This window comes from Pleuronectes platessa, chromosome 18, assembly GCF_947347685.1.
Source record: "Pleuronectes platessa chromosome 18, fPlePla1.1, whole genome shotgun sequence".
NCBI lineage: Eukaryota > Metazoa > Chordata > Actinopteri > Pleuronectiformes > Pleuronectidae > Pleuronectes > Pleuronectes platessa.
In genome coordinates this window covers 12,073,109-12,095,452 of record NC_070643.1, presented here as the reverse complement: position 1 = coordinate 12,095,452, position 22,344 = coordinate 12,073,109, and the positions used below count along the sequence as shown (strand labels likewise).

At 42.5% G+C, this 22,344-nt stretch overlaps 2 protein-coding genes and 1 pseudogene across 2 annotated transcripts; all 3 read left to right on the top strand.

The window, feature by feature from the left end:
- Positions 1-674: 674 nt before the first annotated feature.
- On the top strand, positions 675-1,350 carry LOC128462197 (lactose-binding lectin l-2). Its single transcript, XM_053447495.1, has one exon. It carries the CDS (start codon positions 769-771, stop codon positions 1,258-1,260), a length of 492 nt encoding a protein of 163 aa, XP_053303470.1. The 5' UTR covers positions 675-768; the 3' UTR covers positions 1,261-1,350.
- Positions 1,351-6,624: 5,274 nt separating this feature from the next.
- Positions 6,625-8,245, top strand: LOC128462043 (snaclec convulxin subunit beta-like; annotated as a pseudogene).
- Positions 8,246-9,365: 1,120 nt separating this feature from the next.
- Positions 9,366-10,038, top strand: LOC128462042 (lactose-binding lectin l-2). Its single transcript, XM_053447279.1, has one exon. It carries the CDS (start codon positions 9,460-9,462, stop codon positions 9,946-9,948), a length of 489 nt encoding a protein of 162 aa, XP_053303254.1. The 5' UTR covers positions 9,366-9,459; the 3' UTR covers positions 9,949-10,038.
- Positions 10,039-22,344: the final 12,306 nt, after the last annotated feature.

Here is a 22,344-nt window from a genome sequence, read left to right as displayed (position 1 = left end):
GTGTAATGTTTCGTGCCAACTCTGATTGGACCATGGACCACTCATTATTGATTACTTTAAAAGGAATAAAGAACTCTGGCACTATTATGGTGCAATAAATATGCATAAAATATAAGAACATAAAAAACAAAGAGCAGAGCTCTCCTGGACGTTCCAAAGCTTAACAGTTTTTGATATTAAGGGAACAATTATTTCCTCCTTTATTTTCCTTATTGTCTTTTTACAGTGTTGGGTGATTCTGGGGCAAACACTTCTGATACACGTTCGTTGGTAATGCTGTTTGCAAGTTAGAAAAAATACAAAGTTCACAATAAAAGAGAGGACACATTAAAGACTTTGTAATGGTAACATTGTCGATGTGTCCACTTGTGTTTGGCAGTTGTTTACCTGGTGTGAATGAGAAGACGTCAACCACAAAGTGACATATCTGCCTTCGTGTCCTCTTTTCTAAAGCTGTGTTTTACGAGGTCAAAAGGTTGAACTGAAAAATCATGTGGAAAGTTATGTGACATCCAGGTGAGCTGTTGGTTTTTCTTCCTCGTGCTATGAGAAAACACTTTTATCGGGCAGCTGTGTATCAAACAAAGTGTTTGCCAAGTGCATTTGACCAATAACATCACACCAACAGTGCAGACAGCCTCTCTGAAGAGTATAAAAGAACGCAGCCTGCCCACCTGTCTCCTTCAAACTCTCATTCTCATCCAACAGTGCAGATCATCTCCAACCCCTCGTCCTGCTCCTGTGACAGAGAGAGAGAGAGACGCCAACATGATACTGCTCCTCCTTCTGTTCACCCTGACCCTGGGTGCTGTGTCTCCTTCAGATGGACCTGAGGTCAGGCTGCAGCGTGGAAACTGTCCCATGTTCTGGTTCAGCTTCAACAACCGCTGCTACAAGTACGTGGCCACTGAGCAGAGCTGGGCTGATGCAGAGTTCCACTGTGTGTCACAGGGAACCAACCTGGTGTCTATCCACAGTCTGGAGGAAGAGAATTTCATCACAGCCCTGATCAAGAACTTTGACCTTAATGAAGGAATCACCTGGAACGGACTCAACGACCTCTACAAAGAAGGCAGCTGGATTTGGTCTGATGGTTGTGCAGTGAAGTTTACCTTTTGGTCCACAGGACAGCCAGACAACTACCTAGAAATGGAAAACTGTGGTCATAACAACTTTTCTACCGAAAAGAAATGGAATGATATACCTTGTAGTAACATTTATCCTTCTGTTTGTGCATCTCGCATAATGTGTCCTCAGTGATTGTTAAGTCTGATTTAACCTGGTCACTGATCACCTGATGCTTGTTGACATGAAATAGTCCTCAGCAATAAAGATACAAATGCAACCTTCTATGTTTGTTCTCATTTCACCCACTTACTTTTCATACCTGTTGTCAGGTTTTTGTTGTTTGTTGATTTTAACAATTCCAATGTTATTGTTAAAATCCATTTTAAATATGAGTACAAATAAAATGATGATGATGATGACGATGATGATGGGTCAAATTAAAGGAGGGTAGTGAGAGTGAATGCAGACAGAGGAAAGAATGGAGTGGATGACTTGAAAAATGAAGCATGAAACTAATAGGTTGCTTTTATTTGACCTAAACCTTTTTGGAAATCCACTGAGTCGGTGGTGGAAGCAAACTGCTCATAACATGAAGACGGCGAAATTATGTTTATCAGACGAGCCCGAAAACAAGAGGAGCAGCTGCCTTTGCTCCTGATGACTTCAGAGAGGAGGTGGGAATAAGGAGGAGACTGTTTCAATGTCAAGTACTAAATAAGGACTAAAGAGTTTAAAGAGTTTCTGTAAAACTGAATATTTTGGGATGTGTAAACAGCTGCTTCAGTCTCATTGGAGCTGATTCCAGCTGGCATGAACAAAGTGTGTGTGTGTGTGTGTGTATGAGTGTGTATGAGTGTTTGTGAGTGTGTGGGAGTGTGTGTGTATGTGTGTGTGTATTTGTGTGTTTTAGAACTAGGGACCAGTAACATGTGTAGTGGAATATATAGAAGATAAAGTAAAGTAGAAATCTTCCAAAACGTTCTTTCATTCTGTTTTTTAGTGTTTGATTTTAAGTTAAACTGTTTATGTTAAGTTCAATTTTATTCATATGGCAAATTTATAAAATTTATGAAACATGAAAAACAGCAATATTCCAATAGTAAAGATAAAAGAGTAGAGACGTATTTCACAATGATTTGAAATGTGCCATAGACGGTGCAGATCTAATATGGAGCACGAAAGTTTTAAAATCAGTCCTGTGACCAAAAGGAAGCCAGTGGAGGGAGCTAAACACTGGTGTTATATGGTTCCTCTTTTTCTTTCATGTAAGAAGGCGAGCAGCAGCATTTTGGACGAGCTGCAGGCTACAGGAATTAAGTCGAGAAGTTATGAAGGCATGGATCACCCTCTCTACATCTTTAGATGAGAGATAGACCTTTACCTTAGCTATAAGTCTCAACTGAAAGAAGCTACTTACAACAGATTGTCAAATTTAAAATCACTGTCCAAATGAACAGCAAGACTCTTCACAGAGGAGTGACTCATATGGGCTGAGGGTCAAATTAGTTTTGCTCTTTTTGGGCCATGTTCACTATTTACCACTTGGGCCACTATAGGTTCCTATCCAGATTACAACTTGCCCAGAGCACCACCTGTTTGGCAAAAAAGGCCCACATTCCTAGAAAGTGTAGATATTAGCTGATATATGTAGTGGAGGAAAATACAAACAAATTAATCCACTTAAACTAAGGACACATGGAAAATGTTCTTTAGTACAGTAAATAAGTAAATATACTTTTTTAAATCCCACCCCTTTGGCACTGTTATAGTGCAATAAATATGCATAAAAAAGAACATAGAAAACAAAGAGCAGAGCTCTCCTGAACAATAATTAACACCAATTTAATCACTTAATGAGATAATTAGGAGTCACAGCAGTGATTCCAAATATGATCTCTTCTATTTCATTACAGTTTTTTTCGATTGCTTAAGCACGATTCACACATGCTTCATATGACTTAATCGGTTTTAGCCAGTTACACACTGCTGTTGCTAACCTTAAACACTTTTAGCAATTCTACTTCTCAGTGATTAGAGTACTGTAAGTGAAGTACACAGAGAGAGTGCAACTATACAATAAATTCACCTAACACTACACAAGCCCAATACTGCAGACTCATGAAAATATAATTTATTTCTCTCCACATCCCCAATCAGTCAACATGTCAACATGGAGAATCACAACAAACATGTTCCAGTTGTCATGCTACTACAGGAGTTTGCATAACACTGTAAGCTCGACAAATATCAGACAAGCATGGGGCGCCCTTAGCTCAGTGGGTAGGGCGTCCCCCCCATGGGCCTCGGCCAGCAGCGGACCCGGGTTCGATTCCAGCCCGCGGTCGTTCTCTGCATGTCACTCCCCTCTCTGCCCCATTTCAACTCTGTCTCTACACTATCAATAAAGCATAAAAAAAAAATCCCCAAAAAAAAAATCCCCAAAAAAAAAATCTTAAAAAAAAAATATCAGACAAGCAGAAAATTCTGTATCCAGTACAGGTTTCAATGAGGGGTACCTGAGCCTGGGGCCGGAGATCGTTAACCCTCCACCGCCATGCAGAGAAAAACTCTTTGATTGGGTTTAGAGATGGAGAGTATGATGGAAGGTATGGTACTGTAAACTGTGGATGGTGTAGAAACCAGTTCTGGACCAGAGCAGAGCGGTGGAATGAGTCATTGTCCCAGATTACAATGGATTGCATCTGGTGCATGTGGTTTACTGCTGTGACTATATGTTGTGCAATAGGCACAAACATGTGAGAAAGTGAGGTGTGTTGTAAGGGCCCATATCGGCGTGACGGAGGAGGACCCCATTCTGTGTAGTGGCAGCACAAAGGGTGATGGGTACGTTGCCCTGGGACATTGATGATAGCCCCGTGGCCAATGATGTTTCTGCCTCTCCTTCTTGCTCTTGTCAGGTTGAACCCTGCCTCATCTATGTGTATGAATTCATACGGGATTTCCTCAGCATCCATCTGTAAAACTCTCTGAAATACAGGGAAAAACAAGATTGTGTAGTTCAGCATAGGTCTGGAATACAGTACATTTACATTATAAAGGCTACGTGTGCAGTATGCAACATCACAGTGCTAAAGTGAACAATGCACACCTCCACATACTCATGCCGCAGATGCAGCCTTCTCCTCCTCCGTGGATTCCCCCTCTCACACTCACTCTTCTTCTTTCTTGAGCACAAGCTCCATTTTGGTTGAAAACAGGTGAACTCAGCTGATGCATTTGTATAGTGCTTACAGTTTTTCACAATTGTTAACACACGTTTTTCAAAACAATAACGGCTTTCTCAAAACTGCACACAAAAAACTGAAAACCTCACACACAAAATGCTAAACCTGACACTCCCTTTGAAAGATGACTCTTTGATATCAAATCTCTTACCTGTTCACAAAATGGAACTCGTGTTTTCATTTGGTACACACAGCCATATTTTCAATTGACACACACATACCATTCATTGAGTATACACAACTAAGCATTTTCTTGCACACTACCAAGCATTTACAGCACACTGTAGTGCAAAACTGAAAACACAATCATCAAAATTGAACACACCATATGAATGACATGACTCTGGAGAATGAGCCATTTCTCCTTTTGTAAAATGTCTCAGTGTAGGCCCACTTTTTTCATAGTCAAACATAAAACAGCACACAAATACGCAGCATAAAAAGGTTTATTTCGGTACACACAGAGAACAGTACAGTACTGTAAACCGGCCTGCTCAACCCCCCCCCCCCCCCCCCCTTCACAAAAATTACAGTTTTTCACAATTGTTAACACAAGTTTTTCAAAACAATAGAGGGTTTCTCAAAACTGCACACAGGTGGCTGAAAACTTCACACACAAAATGCTGACAGGCCTCGACACTCACATCGCCACAAGCCTCCTCCATGGCCTGGAGCAGTGGGACCCGGTCCTGTGGGTTCCGTTCATATACCTTCCACCTCCAAGCTGAAAATAATTCCTCAATGGGATTCTGGAAAGGAGAATAAGGTGGAAGGTATAGAACGGAAAAATTTGGGTGGTCCTGGAACAACTTGAGCTGCCCGTTGGAAGCTCACACTGTCCCAGATGACAACGTGATCGATCCGCTGTGGGTCATCTATCTGGCCAGTTGGTATCAGCAGGTCATGCAGGCCATCCAGGAAGACGAGGAGACGGGCAGTGTTATAGGCCCCTAGGTGGGCATGACGGTGCAAGATCCCATGGTGACTCATTGCAGCACACATTGTGATGTTCCCACCATGCTGGCCGGGGACCTCAACAATATCCCGCTGGCCATTCAGGTTTCTGGCCCGTCGCCTCCTCTTCACCAGGTTGAATCCCACCTCATCAATAAAGATGTACTGGTACAACACATTAGCTGTGTGAGGCTTTCTACCTCAATATTTTTTTTTTATTCTATTGTATTGTATTTTATTGTATTCAAATGTACCGGCTGCTATGACAACTTAATTTCCCTTCGGGGATGAATAAAGTAATCTATCTATCTATCTCCTGGATCCGCTGACACAGACAGCATGAGAATGCAAGTTACAGTATGGACACAGAGAGGTCAACACAGTGGGCTACAGTGAGACACTGTAGAAAAGGAACAATATTGGATTACAGGTACAATACATGCATGTGTCAGTGCTGAATGTTGGTACTTATAAGCACAAACTCTCGCCGTAACTCCTTGATGCCTGTGTTCCGTTCAAATGGGAACCTGAACACTTGTTTCTCCGCATGGCATTCCTATGAAGAATACGGTCCAATGTAGAGAGGCTGACGGTCTGGACGTTTCTAAATGTAGCATGGTCAGCCAGGATCCTAGTTTTTATTTGTCTGAGTGTGATAGAGTTGTTCTCATGAACCATATCTACAATTTCAGACTCCTGTTCGGCTGTGGAAATGAGGTGAAATTGCTCAACAGACCTGAATGTTTAGAGATTTGAGTATTTGTGTGTTGTAGGTTGATGCTTTGAGATTTTACTTGAGAAGTGTGTGCAACAACTGAACATTGTGTGTAGTGTTTTGATAACAAGGTGATGTGTAATTGACATCAGAGTGTAAAAAAGGAAAGTCAGAGTCTAATGTAGATAAGGGAGTGTGAAGTAGTGCCAAATTGGGTCAAGTGATTGGTACATGAAGTGAAGGTTGTGCAAATTGTGCCGAATTTTAACAACTGAGATAAACTGTAATTACAACAATGCTGTTTGCATGTTGGAAAAACTCAAAGTTCAAAATACAAGAGAGGACACATTAAAGACTTTGTAATCGTAACATTGTCGATGTGTCAAATTGTGTTTGGCAGTTGTTTACCTGGTGTGAATGAGAAGACGTCAACCACAAAGTGACATATCTGCCCTCGTGTCCTCTTTTCTAAAGCTGCGTTTTACGAGATCAAAAGGATTAACTGTAAAATCATGGGAAAACTTATGTGACTTCCAGGTGAGCTGTTGGTTTTTCTTCCTCGTGCTATGAGAAAACACTTTTATCGGGCAGCTGTGTATAAAACAAAGTGTTTGCCAAGTGCATTTGACCAATAACATCACATCAACAGTGCAGACACCCTCTCTGAAGAGTGTAAAAGAACGCAGCCTGCCCACCTGTCTCCTTCAAACTCTCATTCTCATCCAACAGTGCAGATCATCTCCAAGCCCTCGTCCTGCTCCTGTGACAGAGAGAGAGAGAGAGAGAGAGAGACGCCAAAATGATCTTGCTCCTCCTTCTGTTCGCCCTGACCCTGGGTGCTGTGTCTCCTTCAGATGGACTTGAGGTCAGGCTGCAGTGTGGAAACTGTCCCGTGTTCTGGTTCAGCTTCAACAACCGCTGCTACAAGTACGTGGCCACACAGATGACCTAGGCTGATGCAGAGTTCTACTGTTTGCCACAGGGAGCCAACCTGGTGGTTATCCACAGTCTGGAGGAAGAGAACTTCGTCAAAGCCCTGATCAAAAATGATTCTGCTGAAGGATTCAACTGGATTCAAGCTTGTGTAAATCTGTGGTGGATCCAGATCAGCCGTTCGGACCACTTCGCCTCCTGATGGGGTGGAAACGAAAGAAATGCCCAAAAGACACATAGCATCTCCTCCCATTAAATTTATTGGACAACATGAGGATAGCAAAAATGAACGCTTGAATTTTTCTGTAATATCACTACATATTAAGGGAATCGTGAATCGTTCAACCACGTTGTTTCCTGAAGCCCCCAAAGATCTGACAAATCATCCGCTCATTTTAGGATGTGTGTCAAACATATCACTGTTTATGACTGAATGTGTTGCTCCTGAAACTACAAGGAATGTAATCTCGTTCCCTAGCACTGTGAGTGTGTGCGTTGGCTTATTAACATTATGCATCTGAGTGATATTTAATATATGTTCCTATCATTAGATTGACTTTCTTTAAAAAAAAATGATATTACTTCTGTGATAAATGTTTGTGTTGGTGTGGTGCATTCACCCTCTTGATGTGTGAGGTGTTCCTCACGATAGAGAAGCCTTGTGGTCGACATATTTACTATTAACCATGACACACACACACGCACGTGCACGTCACAACTCTACTCCACCTCGTCCACGGAGCAGAATAATTGTGCTGAATGAGTTATTTATTGTAATATATAGTTTATTTATGTATTTGAAAGTTGACAAAATTGTTTATGTGCCTGAGGTTTAACACGTGCACACACATCAGATCAAAAAGGTGTGTGCGGGTTTGAAGTTGCACTGCTGGAATGTAAAAGTATGTGTTGTGTTTTATGGCCACTTGAGGGCAGCAGAGGAGCAAGTTGGTCTGATGACGTTTGAGAAAACCACAGGAGGTTGTATTCAGTATTTTATCATTGTCATAACTGTGTTAAATATTTTTATGACAATGTTTCAATTCTGTTTGCATGTTAAAATAAAAACACAAAGTTCACAATGCAAGACAGGACACATTGAAGGCTTTGTACTATTGTAATATTGTCTGTGTGTAAATAAACGCCTACAGTTGTTATGTTATTACTTATCTGTTGTAAATGGAAACCAAAAGAGTCAACAATGAAGCAATACGTCTCCCCTTCGTGACCCCCCAGCCTTCAGATAGCTGGAGCTACACGTCTTTTCTAAAGCTTCGTTTTACTATGTGAACATTTTACTGAAAATGAATAAACTATAGGTTTTATGTGACATCCAGGTGAGCGGATGGTTTATTTCACCTGCCTTCACTCACACTGTGGTTGTATATTACTGAAATGTCCAATGATATCAAACACTCTCTATGAAGCTCCCAAAAAGAACATGGCTGAGGTGGGAAGCTGTTTTAGAGGAATGTATTTGGTCCATCTTCGTTTTCTTTTTTAACACTTACACTATAAGAAACTGCATAGACAACCCCAAAATATTCAGAACTCGGTGGATCCCCTGTGTTATTTTTCTTAATTAACAGGTAGATCATGAATATATTAATTTTGAAGTCCTGCCCCTTAAATCAGAAACCAGATTTGCACAGTTCTAAGGAAAATTAGTAAATAAAAGGAAATGATATGGTTTTTATATTAAGATATTTGAATCATGAATCTAAACTGCTGGACAAACAAATTTTCTTCCTTTTTAAGACAATTTGTACTATTTAACTGGATCTATTACGAAGCCTCCAACTGTATGAAAGTGAGTCAAGAATTTCCAAAGGAAAAGCTCAGAACAAAGATAAAAGTAAATGATCAAGTCTGTAGATAAATGCTTGTGCCCAGTGATCTCAGCATCTTCCCAGAAATGGCAAAGGGAACATTGACTCACCGGTATTTAAATGGCACTGATATCAGATGAATCATTGACAGATAGTTTGTATCTGTTCTCATTGCTGTTTAAATGTTTGTTAGCTGGATTTCACAAGATGCTTCTTCACCAGTGTAATGTTTTGTGCCAGATCTGATTGGACCATAGACCACTCATTATTGATCACTTTAAAAGAAACAAAACACAGTGGCAGTATAATGATGCAATAAATATGCATAAAATATAAGAACATAGAAAAACAAAGAGCAGAGCTCTCCTGGACATTCCAAAGCTAAACAGTTATTTCCTTTATTTTCGTTCTAAAGCTGCGTTTTACGAGGTCAAAAGGTTGAACTGGAAAATCGTTTGGAAAGTTATGTGACGTCCAGGGGAGCTATTGGTAAGAGAAAACACTTTGTTCTGTGCAGCTGTGTATAAAACAAAGTGTTTGCCAAGTGCATTTGACCAATAACATCACACCAACAGTGCAGACACCCTCTCTGAAGAGTATAAAAGAACGCAGCCTGCCCACCTGTCTCCTTCAAACTCTCATTCTCATCCAACAGTGCAGATCATCTCCAACCCCTCGTCCTGCTCCTGTGACAGAGAGAGAGAGAGACGGCAACATGATCCTGCTCCTCCTTCTGTTCTCCCTGACCCTGGGTGCTGTGTCTCCTTCAGATGGACCTGAGGTCAGGCTGCAGCGTGGAAACTGTCCCTCGTTCTGGTCCAGCTTCAACAACCGCTGCTACAAGTACGTGTCCAGAGAGATGACCTGGGCTAACGCAGAGCTCAATTGTTTGTCCCAGGGAGCCAACCTGGTGTCTATCCACAGTCTGGATGAACAGAATTTCGTCAAAGTCCTGATCAAGAGCTTTGACGTTGTTGGACGAAGAACCTGGATCGGACTCAACGATCTCCATAAAGAACGCAAGTGGATGTGGTCTGATGGTTCTGCATTGGACTTTACGTTTTGGTCATCAGGACAGCCAGACAATCGAGGAAACGAAGACTGTGTTCAAACCAACTATAACACCGCTAAGAAATGGAATGATAAAGATTGTAGTGGTCCTATTCCCTCTGTTTGTGCATCTCACATAATTTATCCTCAGTGATTGTAAAGTCTGATTTAACCTGGTCACTGATCACCTGATGCTTGTTGACATGAAATAGTCCTCATCAATAAAGATACAAATTCAAACTTCTCTGTTTGTTCTCATTTCACTCACTTAATTTTCATACCTGTCAGGTATTTGTTGTTTGTTTATTTGAACAATTCCAATGTTATTGTTAAAATCAATTATAAATATGAGTACAAATAAAATGATGATGATGATTCAAATGAAAAGGATGATAGTGAGAGTGAATGCAGACAGAGGAAAGAATGGAGTGGATGACTTGAAAAATGAAGCATGAAAAATCACTGAGTCGGTGGTGGAAGCAAACTGCACATAACATGACGAAGCTGAAATTATATTTATCTGACGAGCCCGAAAACAAGAGGAGCAGCTGCCTTTGCTCCTGATGACTTCAGAGAGGAGTTGGGAATAAGGAGGAGACTTTTTCCATGTCTAATACTAAATAAAGACTAAAGAGATTAAAGAGAGTCTGTAAGACAGAACAAAGTGTGTGTGTGTTTGAGTGTGTGGTTTACAACTAGGGAACAGTAAAATCTGTAGTGGAATATATTGAAGATAAAGTAACGTAGAAATGTATCAAAACCGTTCTTTCTTGCTGTTTTTTTGTGTATGATCTTAAATTAAACTGTTAATGTCAAGTTAGATTTTATTTATATAGCAAATTTATTAAAACTTAGAATAGAGACAAAAGCAAAATGCCAATAGTAAAGATAAAATAAGATTAAACAAACTCAAATAAAATAAAACCTGCTGGGATAAAAATGTTCCCAATTGGAGAAGTAGCCCACAAAGAAGAGACTTGTTTTTCACAATGATTTGAAGTGTGCTAGAGACGGGGCAGATCTAATCAGAATAATATGGAGTGGTGCACTGTTCCACTAGTTTGGGGCGGCTACTGCAAAGGCTTGATCGCCTCTGGTTATGAGCCTTGGTTTAGGTAAGTCCAGGAGCAGCTGAGTGGCTGACCTCAGCTCTCTAAGTGGAGAGTGGATATGAAGGAGTTCAGTGACACAGTGCCAGTCCATTAAGAGGTTTGAAAGTTAACAAAAACATTTAAAAATCAATCCTGTGACCAAAAGGAAGCCAGTGGAGGGAGCTAAACACTGGTGTTATATGGTTTCTCTTTTTCTTTCCTGTAAGGAGGCGAGCAGCAGCATTTTGAATGAGCTGCAGGCTACAGGAATCAAGTAGAGAAGTTATGAAGGCATGGATCACCCTCTCTAGATCTTTAGATGAGAGATAGACCTTTACCTTTCTTAATGAGAAAAACTGTTCTTATAAAACAATGCTGTTTGCATGTTGGAAAAACTCAAAGTTCACAATACAAGAGAGGACACATTAAAGACTTTGTAATCGTAACATTGTCGATGTGTCAAATTGTGTTTGTCAGTTGTTTACCTGGTGTGAATGAGAAGACGTCAACCACAAAGTGACATATCTGCCCTCGTGTACATCCGGTCCTTTAACCGAGCGCTTGGAAGACAAACGATGTCATCTTCCTTCTGTCAGGTAGTTTATTGTTTTTAAAGATCGTTACGATCTAGGTTTACAGTCCGAGTGCTGAGACAGCGGATGCGGAGTCCGTTGATACACACAATGGATGCTACTCTTCAGCTAATACGCCATTGATAGCCACATGCTACAGCCCACATTAGCCTGTGCTACCTGGGAGGTGAATACATGGTTGTTGAAACCAGTTCAAGACGCTTAGCTCATCATTGAGGGACGCTACAATATAAATATAAACATGAATTTGATTTATGAATGCTTTAGATTAATAAGGAGTGTATTTCTCTACCATTACTCCACAATATCAGGTCAATTTGGTTTAATGTATAGTATGCACTATGACAATAATGTTTTCATGTTATGGAGTTGCGATTCATTTTATAAAACAATTGCTATGTTCTGTTTTTTAATCAAGGAGGATCAAAGTGAAGCTACAGGAGTTTCATTAACGTCAATAACTTGGACCAAACACTTTGTTTTGCTTGATGAAGAGCAGGAAGGGCAGACTGGAGAGAAAGAGAAGCCGGGTTGAGCCCACTACCATCATCCACGTACCACGAGGAAGATGAGGGAGAGAAATGATCCTACCATTAAAGAGGTACTTTTAAGTTACATACCAGAAACACCATTTTATATAATGTGCCAAATATACATTTTTACTAAATCCCCAAAGTACGCTTGCTGACATACAAGTTAATATCACACTGAAAGAATTTTGATCAATCATGCTTCCCTGCTGTGATTGTTTAACTGGGAAAACAACTTTTTCCACAGGAAGGCAAGTAAATTTAAGGAATACATTTGCAAAGTTTTCCTCTGTTATGTATAATGATGACCCCCATCAAACATAATGTTAGCAATCTTTATGTAACCAGGTGTAAGAAAGTATGGCGCATATGTTTGTGAACCAGAGGAGAAAGATGAGAGCAGTATCAGTGCTATTGAGGATCTGAGAAAGCAAGTGGCAAGTCTGCAAAGCCAACTAACTACATACATGTCACAGAAAAACACCAAAGGAGCTAGCAGCAAGGGATCTGCAGGGAAGCAACAGAGCAGGATGTCAAAGCCAAATGATACAGACATGCAAAGACAAATCAAAAAGAAACAGACATATAAACCCAAGCCCTGGTACTGTTTTAACTGCGGCGAAGATGGGCACATTGCCCCCTGCTGCACCGACCCCGCAAACCCCGACCTAGTGGCAGAAAAGAAGAGGCAGTTGGAAAAAAAACAGCGCCAGTGGGAAGCTCAAAATGATTCAAACTTACCTTTAAACGACTAACAGTTCCTGTTGTGGGACAAACAGGGGCTGAGGAGAGTCAACAACGTCCCTCAGACGTAAACAAGGAAGACAAAACCCCTACTGAGATCAACAAAGACATTACACATACAGAGAACATTAAAGCTCAAACATGTTCCAGATCACCCAACGCAGGACCAACCGTTTAGACTCCCCAAACGGCTGGTTGGCATCAAGAGCACAGCCCAAGTGACTGTGAGAGGTGAAGAGGTCAACTGCCTTCTTGATTCAGGCTCACAAGTTACCACTGTACCTGAGTCATTTTACAAGCAGCACCTTTCAGAGCAGAAGATTAAGCCGATTCATGACCTCTTAGAAGTGGAAGGTGCAAATGGCCAGCTAGTGCCTTACTTTGGCTATATAGAAATGACCATAACCTTTCCAAAAGACTTTGTAGGAGTCCCAATAGATGTAAATACACTTGCCTTAGTTGTTCCTGACACTTCACAGTCCCTCATGCTCATAGGTACTAACACTCTAGATGTACTGTTTGACATTTACTCAGAGACTGACTTAACAAATCGCCAGCCCCTCCCACACGGCTACAAAGTAGTTTTCAAGGTCATTGAGTTAAGACGGAAGCAGGCAAGCAACAACCACCAGGGGGTAGTAAAGATGCAAGGCAAGACGCCTCAAGTCATTCCAGCCGGTGAAACTGTAGTGGTGGAGGGAGTTGCCCTTGTCACTGGTCTTCAGGATGAGAAATCCGTCGTCATTGAGTATCCATCATCATCCCCCTTGCCAGGTGGCCTGCTGGTAAAATCTGGTCTCGTTGATTTCCCCCAGCTACGGCCCCATAAGCTACCAGTCGTCATAAGCAACGAGTCTGACCATGACATCGTCATTCCTGCTAAGTGCACTATTGCAGAGGTTAGTGCTTATCAGACCATCATATTAAAGGAGCACAGCATAGCCAAGCAATCAGAATCTCTCCAGAGACCTCCAGAGACCCAGTCATCTCAAGAACCCACCTTGAATTTCAATTTCGCTGATTCCCCAGTCCCACTCGAATGGAAGCGACGCATCACTCAGCAGCTCAACAACATGGCTGATGTGTTTGCACATCATGACCAGGATTTTGGCCGGACGGACCAGGTGCGACACCACATAAAACTCTCAGATGAAAGTCCCTTCAAACTACGTGCCCGACCAATCCACCCACAGGACATTGAAGCTGTCCGGAGGCACATTAAAGAGCTTCTTGATGCGGGAGTTATAAGGGAGTCAGAGTCACCATTTGCATCGCCCATAGTGGTAGTCCGGAAAAAGAACGGCCAAGTCCGGTTGTGCATCGATTATAGGCGTCTAAACCTCCAGACTATAAAGGACGCGTACAACCTTCCAAAGCTAGAGGACACATTCTCGGCCCTCAATGGTTCTCAATGGTTCTCAGTTCTCGACCTTAAGTCGGGGTACTACCAGATCAAAGGTTGAAGAAGCAGACAAACCGAAGACGGCCTTTGTGTGTCCGCTCGGATTCTGGGAATTCAACAGAATGCCTCAAGGAGTGACGAATGCCCCCAGCACGTTCCAAAGGTTAATGGAACGGTGCATGGGGGATATGCATTTGAAAGATGCGGTAGTCTTCCTTGATGACGTCATAGTTTTCTCCAGAACCCTCGAGGAGCACGAAGAAAGACTCATGAGAGTGCTAACTCGTCTCAAAGAGTTTGGGTTGAAGTTATCCCCAGAAAAATGTGTCTTCTTCCAGACATCAGTCCGTTATCTGGGTCACATAGTCTCCAGAAGTGGCATTCAGACAGATCCTGAGAAGATTTCAGCCCTGAAGACATGGCCTGTCCCCCAGACCCTACGGGATTTGAAATCCTTCCTCGGTTTCGGTGGGTACTACAGGAGGTTCATTAAGGGTTACTCCAGCATCGTAAAGCCCCTCCACAGCTTAACCTCTGGCTACCCACCTCTCCACAAGAAATCAAAAGCGAAACTAACAGACATAAGACAGAAAACAAACCAATACCATGACCCAAAAGAGCCCTTCGGGGGGCGCTGGATGCCAGCTTGCCAGCAAGCCTTGGAGGCAGTCATCCAGAGCCTCACTACAGCCCCTGTACTAGCCTTCGCTGACCCCCGGAAACCCTATATACTGCACACCGACGCCAGTACCACCGGGCTCGGTGCTGTGCTATATCAGGAGCAAGAGAGCCAACTCAGAGTCATAGGCTACGCCAGTAGGGGGCTGTCAAGAAGCGAGAGCCGCTATCCAGCGCACAAGCTAGAGTTCCTGGCGCTCAAGTGGTCGGTCACCGAAAAGTTCAGCGACTATCTGTACGGCAACCAGTTCACCGTTGTAACGGATAGTAATCCGCTAACTTACATCCTGACAACGGCCAAACTTGACGCGACCAGCTATAGGTGGCTAGCAGCACTATCCACATTCTCCTTCAAACTCCTCTATCGTCCAGGAAGGCAGAACGGAGATGCGGATGGATTATCACGCAGACCACATGGGATACTAGCAGACGATCTGAAATCACAAAAAGAGAGAGAACGTATACAGCAGTTCACACAAGATCACCTCTCTGATCCAAACAACATCAATGCAGTCGATCAGTCTGTTGTGAAAGCAATCTGTGAGAGACAGCTCACCTACAGTGTCAGTCCTGATGATGAGAGAGAGGGAGATACAGATCGTGTTGCTTTAGTGGAGGTTCTTGCCATGTACCCTAGTGCTGTTCCCGACAGCTATGGACAAGAAGAACAGTTTGGAGGTCTTCCAACCGTCCCCCATCTCACTGAAGCTGAGATAGCAGCTAAACAGAGAGCTGACCAATGTATAAAGCATGTAATCACCCAGATCGAACATGGGGACACACCACCTCCCACCTTGCGCACCCAACTTCCTGATCTCCCACTCCTCCTCCGAGAACTCAATCGTCTCGAGCTCCATAACGACATCCTGTTCAGGCGACGCCAAGTGGGGCCACAGACAACTTACCAGCTTGTTCTTCCAGCTGAGCTCCGCGACACAGTCCTCACCAGTCTGCACGACCATATGGGTCACATGGGAGTCGACCGGACACTGGACCTTGAAAGGACCAGATTCTATTGGCCAAAGATGGTCATGAGTGTGGAAAGGAAAGTGAGGACATGTGGCAGGTGCGTGCGGAGGAAGGCACGACCTGAAAGAGCAGCCCCCTTGGTCAACATTAGGACCACTCGACCTCTTGAGCTCCTCTGTATGGACTACCTGTCCCTGGAGGCTGACAAAAGTGGAACCAAGGATATACTGGTGATCACAGATCACTTCACTAAATTTGCGGTCGCCATCCCAACACCGAATCAAAAGGCCCGCACAGTAGCAAAGTGTCTGTGGGAAAACTTTATGGTACACTATGGTATCCCGGAGAAGTTACATAGTGACCAGGGTCCAGACTTCGAGTCCCGCACGATCAAGGAACTCTGTCAGGTGGCTGGAATCCACAAGGTGAGGACAACCCCATACCATCCTAGGGGCAACCCCGTGGAACGATTTAATCGTACCCTGCTTGATATGTTGGGCACTCTCCAAAATCAAGACAAGTCCAGTTGGCGTGATCATGTGAGACCCCTGGTCCATGCCTACAATTGCACCAGGAACGAGGTGACTGGCTTCACCCCGTACGAACTGATGTTCGGGCGCCAACCTCGCCTGCCAGTTGATCTTGCCTTCAAGTTGCCAGTACCAGAGGGTCAACATTCATCTCACTCTGATTATGTGCAAAACCTCAAGGCACGTCTCAAGGAGAGCTACAAGATAGCCATGGAGAAGGCTGCAAAGATCGCTCTCAAGAACAAAACAAGGTTTGATAAACATGTTACCGTCTCAGACCTGGAACCTGGAGATCGAGTATTGGTCAGGAATGTCCGCATCCGGGGAAAACACAAGATCTCAGACAAATGGGAACCCACTGTCCATGTGGTGGTGAGAAGAGCAGGCACTCTCCCTGTATACACTGTTAAACCTGAAAACGCGGATGGTCCCCTAAGGACGCTACACAGGGACCTGTTGCTGCCGTGCGGGTACCTACCTGCGGAGGAAAATAGTGAGCCTGTGCAAAAGCCGGTACCACGCAGGCCAGGAACTCGTGCAAACCCTGCTGTAGAGGAAGATAATTCCTCAGATGAAGAGGATGATGCACTAATTCCTGGTTGGTTAAGTTCCCCTGTCCCCATGGTCAGTGAGATTCCTGTGTACCCGGATCTGTCCATGACCGATGTCCAAGACACTCGGCATACTGAACCTCCAGGCATTCGTCCTGTCGAGAGTCCTGTAAATGCTCAAAATGATGACAATCCACCTGAATTTGACAATCCAACAGATCTTGACACCCAACCCGATTGTGACAATTTACCTGATATGTCCAATAGTACTTCAGATGGTCCTTTGATGTCCATCAAGTTTAACTCTCATCAGAGTGATACTGAGTACTTATCCGCCGATAGAGTCACACCAACCGAGCAAGCCAATGAACCAGCCTTGATTCAAAATGACTTGCTTGAGGATGATAATCCAGATGTCCAAGGAGAACAACTTCCAGTTGAGGATGGTTTTAGGAGCAGAACTTGAGGAAGGAAAGGATGGAACAATCCCAATGGATACAGAGGAGAACACAGATACAAATGATTCTGTCAGGAGATCTGAAAGAAATCGTCAACCACCACGACGGCTTGATTATACAGAGCTAGGAAATCCTTTGATCACAGCAGTGAAATCATTCTTTCAAGGACTGTCCACAGCTTGGGAAGAAGTCATAAGAGAAGAACCTGTCCAACCCCCTGCCCTGACCCCTCGAATAATTTGCCTTTAACTGTATACTATGCACAGGGACGTGCATAAGTTCAGGAGGGGAGGGTGTAACCAGGTGTAAGAAACACTGTTAATTTAGTACCGTAAAAGAAGAGAGACTGTTTGCTCTGATTATCTTATTTGTTTTGAATGCACCGCTCAACTCGCATGGTCCCACGTGGGGTACCTAGTTCTCAGCAGCCAATCAGAAGCTACGCAGGCCACGCTCAGCCTGTCGGCTCGGAGAGGAAGTGCAGTCGCGTTGCTCTTCCGGTCTTTTCGGATCTCGGCCAGGGAAGCGAGGGCAGCTGTGTGTTAAGGAGAAGAGGAAAACTAGAGAAAAAAACCCAGAGTGAAACCTGTGAAAAAGGAAAAAAGAGTCGGAGCACTTACCCAGTGGAGGTCCGGAGCCAAGTGGCTGAACGAAGGAGAGTTACGTCGCAGGCTAACTGCTTGCCTGTCTTCCGGAGAGTTGCTACGAGGTTCGGCATCGGCATGCTCCACCTTGATACACAGAGCAACGGTCAGGTTTTTTAGAGGACTGAGTCTGAGGTTCAGGACAACTTCCTGCTGTGAAAGATGGCGAGCCAACTACCCTGATTGAAGATTAGCACCGAGGAGATATTCACGTACACACTCATTCACACAAATAATACACTCACATTACACTACAAGGAACCTTGGAATCAGGTGAACTTTCAACAACTCCTTTTATTTTAAGGGCCCCAACAGACATTTTTGTTTTAAGTGTGCACACTACTTTTTTATTTTTCTTACTGTTTGGTATAATATTTTGCATTTTGTACGAACCAGACAAATTACTTTGTTCACTGTAAAATATAAGAGTGGCTACTCAATTGTTACTCTTGTGTCTGCCTCATTGTTGTTGCTCAGTATAGTGGCTCCTCTCGAATTTGGTCTCTTCTGATTCTGGTCCTGGTCTTATTGTTAGTCCAACTTATATTATACTGTAATTCACTTTTACACTCCTAAAATTGGTTACATTTACACCTTTTAATTTATACTGATTATTTCTGTCTACATGTGTGAATTTGCATTCATTAGTTTCAGAAAAGAGCGATGATGTATCGGTCAGTGGGCGGCCGCCCGAGACTCCGCAAACTAGTCTGTAAGCAAAGTAGACGAAGGCATCGAGGTTGCGGCCTGCCATCATTGTTATTTTGCTTAAGGGACTGAATATGTTTCATGTAGAAATATTAGCATTTCTCTTATATCTACCAAAACTGCTTGTTTCACAGACTGCAGTTTTGTTTTGATCCGATGTGGTGTACAAATAAAACCGTATCGGCAATGGGTTGTGGGGCATTAACATTTGTAACTCTAATTTTGTTTTGACAGACTGTGAAAAGAACGTTGAGAACATCACCACTCTACAGGAAGACACAGTCCAGTAATGGGTGTCAGAAGTTCAGTAGTGAACGACGGGTACTGTGGAAAAATGTGTGTCATTGTTGTACAATGTCCTTTGACTCTGTTTACACAAGGTTAACACAAAAAGGTTTGATTGTAAACTGATATTGGTATGAATTCATGTTATTCTCCTCTTCACAAGAAACAAACAATCAAAATTACCTGCAGAAAGCCCTTGATGGACGCTTCAGGAGCATCGTCAGACTGGCGAGACAGCAAGATGCCAACTTTAATGCCAATTTATTTGTGTAACATTCTGTGACCAAATGTATAGATAACTTTTTGTAGATTGTAAAAAAAGATAACCCATTTATTAAAAAAAAACCACTAGAATAACCGCACTGCGTTGTATGACTCCGCTAACCAGTGCGTCCGTCTACATATTTCTACATATTTTCTCTCGTATAAATGACACTGTGTCTCTTGACAACTGAAACCATAAGATGAGGTCAGTGTGGCCTTGACCTTTTGACTTTAACACAAATACACAGTTAGACAATCCGAAAACATACAGTTATGCCAAAATATATTTGGTTTCACATTCTAGATGGCATAAGCAGAGACATCAACTCAGGAAAAATATTTCTGTAGAAAAGAAAGCCCTGTACGTGTGTACGTATGTATACATACGTACACACGTACAAACGCACTATTGAGACGTTTTGTTTTTTATCATATATTCTCAGGCAGTACTGATGCATTTACTGAGACGGGACGTGAGGGCCTACTCTGCGTGCTCAGAGTTCAAGCCCATTAGGCTGCAGCGGGCCTGATATATTCCGGAACAGCAGCACAGTCTTTGGATGACTCCTCTGAAGATGAAAACATGGCGAGGTACTTCTCCACTGATGAAGAACTGTGAGGGCTGTGATTAGCTACACTCTCTTGCTACAAGGCTACTCTTGCTACTCCCTGGCAGCCTTAGGAAGGCATTAGCTTGCTGTTGGGTAGCTGTTAGCTTCAGCATTTTTAGTTTTTAGCGGCCTGTCTGACGTTTATGTTTAAAACAAAAAAATCAGAGGGAACCATCTTCATAATTTAACACTATGGTTTGTTTGTGTGTCCTTCAGTTCTTCTCAAGAGAAGCAGTACAGGTGTGCCTCAGCTCCACGGTCCCTCCTGCAGCCTCCGCTCCTGATGCTAACCTCATGTCTCCATCACACCAAGCAGCAGACCTGGATTGACAGACCTTTCTCCAGAGCTGCCCCCTCCCTCTGAAACCCCCCTCTCCAAAACACTATTTGTGGCGTTTTTAAAGTCTTATTTGCATGAGAATTGTTGACCATAACATTTCCAGCAGATGCCTTAATGTAATGTTTGTGCACAATAAATGACATTGTTCATAACATATTGGTATTTCCTTGCACTTCTACACCATGATATTGTCAGATAAGATGCTGATTACATTAAAGCACTGAATGCTCTGCTTTAAGCAACATAAACACACAATGATCCAATGGATCTGAAGTAGAATGGGCACATTACATTCTGTAGATAATGCCTTAGTTATGGAAGTCAGAAAATAACTTTCTTTATCTGAGGTTCCAGTCATTTATAGTCACAGCAAAGCACACAGGTCTGGTTGTCTAAGTGGCTCCCATATCATATTGTTTAAGATGTGTAACATCAAGTTTGTGTTTCAGTGCAAAATACATACCGTCATTAGTCAAGAGTTCACTCTCTTGTTTACACTAAATTTAGGTGACCCAGATGTTTCACAATGCATCTGATAAGGTCTTATGAGAAACATTCTTAACATTAAAGAAATGAACACAGAGGATAGCAATAGATGTTTGACTCAAATCACTAGCTGGTAATCAGCAGCCTGACTTATTCAAACACATTAATACTACAATGAATGAGGTAGGGGTTATCTATCAGAAATCAACTATATCGTCACATTAGGTTTCTCTTGAGCTCATTGAAATTACCTTCACATTCCACTCACTGTCACCTGAACCATACTGTTGTTTCTGTATCTACAGTGACTTTTAGGAAAACATGTATAAAGCAATGTATAAACAATAATACATCTTATTTATATAGAGCTTTTCAAGAAGTGCAAGTACTTAACTGAGGGACAGCTAATACAAACAATATATATGTCTTAAATCCATGTGATGGGACAGCCTCACACTAGGATGTAAACCAATTTTAAAACACATTTGCTTATACTGGAGATCTTTTAAATTAATGTCCCAGAAATGATTTCTGATAGATAACCCCTGCCTCATTCATTGTACTATTAATGTGTTTGAATAAGTCAGGCTGCTGATTACCAGCTAGTGATTTGAGTCAAACATCTATTGCTATCCTCTGTGTTGATGTCTTTAATGTTAAGAATGTTTCTCATAAGACCTTATCAGATGCATTGTGAAACATCTGGGTCACCTAAATTTAGTGTAAACAAGAGAGTGAACTCTTGACTAATGACGGTATGTATTTTGCACTGATACACAAACTTGATGTTACACATCTTAAACAATATGATATGGGTGTCCCTAGACAACCAGACCTGTGTGCTCTGCTGTGACTATAAATGACTGGAACCTCAGATAAAGAAAGTTATTTTCTGACTTCAATTACTGAGGCATTCTCTACAGAATGTAATGTGCCCATTCTACTTCAGATCCATTGGATCATTGTGTGTTTATGTTGCTTAAAGCAGAGCATTCACTGCTTTAATGTAATCAGCATCTTATCTGACAATATCATGGTGTAGAAGTGCAAGGAAATACCAATATGTTATGAACAATGTCATTTATTGTGCACAAACATTACATTAAGGCATCTGCTGGAAATGTTATGATCAACAATTCTCATGCAAATAAGACTTTAAAAACGCCACAAATAGTGTTTTGGAGAAGGGGGTTTCAGAGGGAGGGGGCAGCTCTGGAGAAAGGTCTGTCAATCCAGGTCTGCTGCTTGGTGTGATGGAGACATGAGGTTAGCATCAGGAGCGGAGGCTGCAGGAGGGACCGTGGAGCTGAGGCACACCTGTACTGCTTCTCTTGAGAAGAACTGAAGGACACACAAACAAACCATAGTGTTAAATTATGAAGATGGTTCCCTCTGATTTTTTTGTTTTAAACATAAACGTCAGACAGGCCGCTAAAAACTAAAAATGCTGAAGCTAACAGCTACCCAACAGCAAGCTAATGCCTTCCTAAGGCTGCCAGGGAGTAGCAAGAGTAGCCTTGTAGCAAGAGAGTGTAGCTAATCACAGCCCTCACAGTTCTTCATCAGTGGAGAAGTACCTCGCCATGTTTTCATCTTCAGAGGAGCAGTGATGCCGGTAACGCGCTACTTAGTAACGCGTTACTCTTTCCAAACCAGTAATCAGATT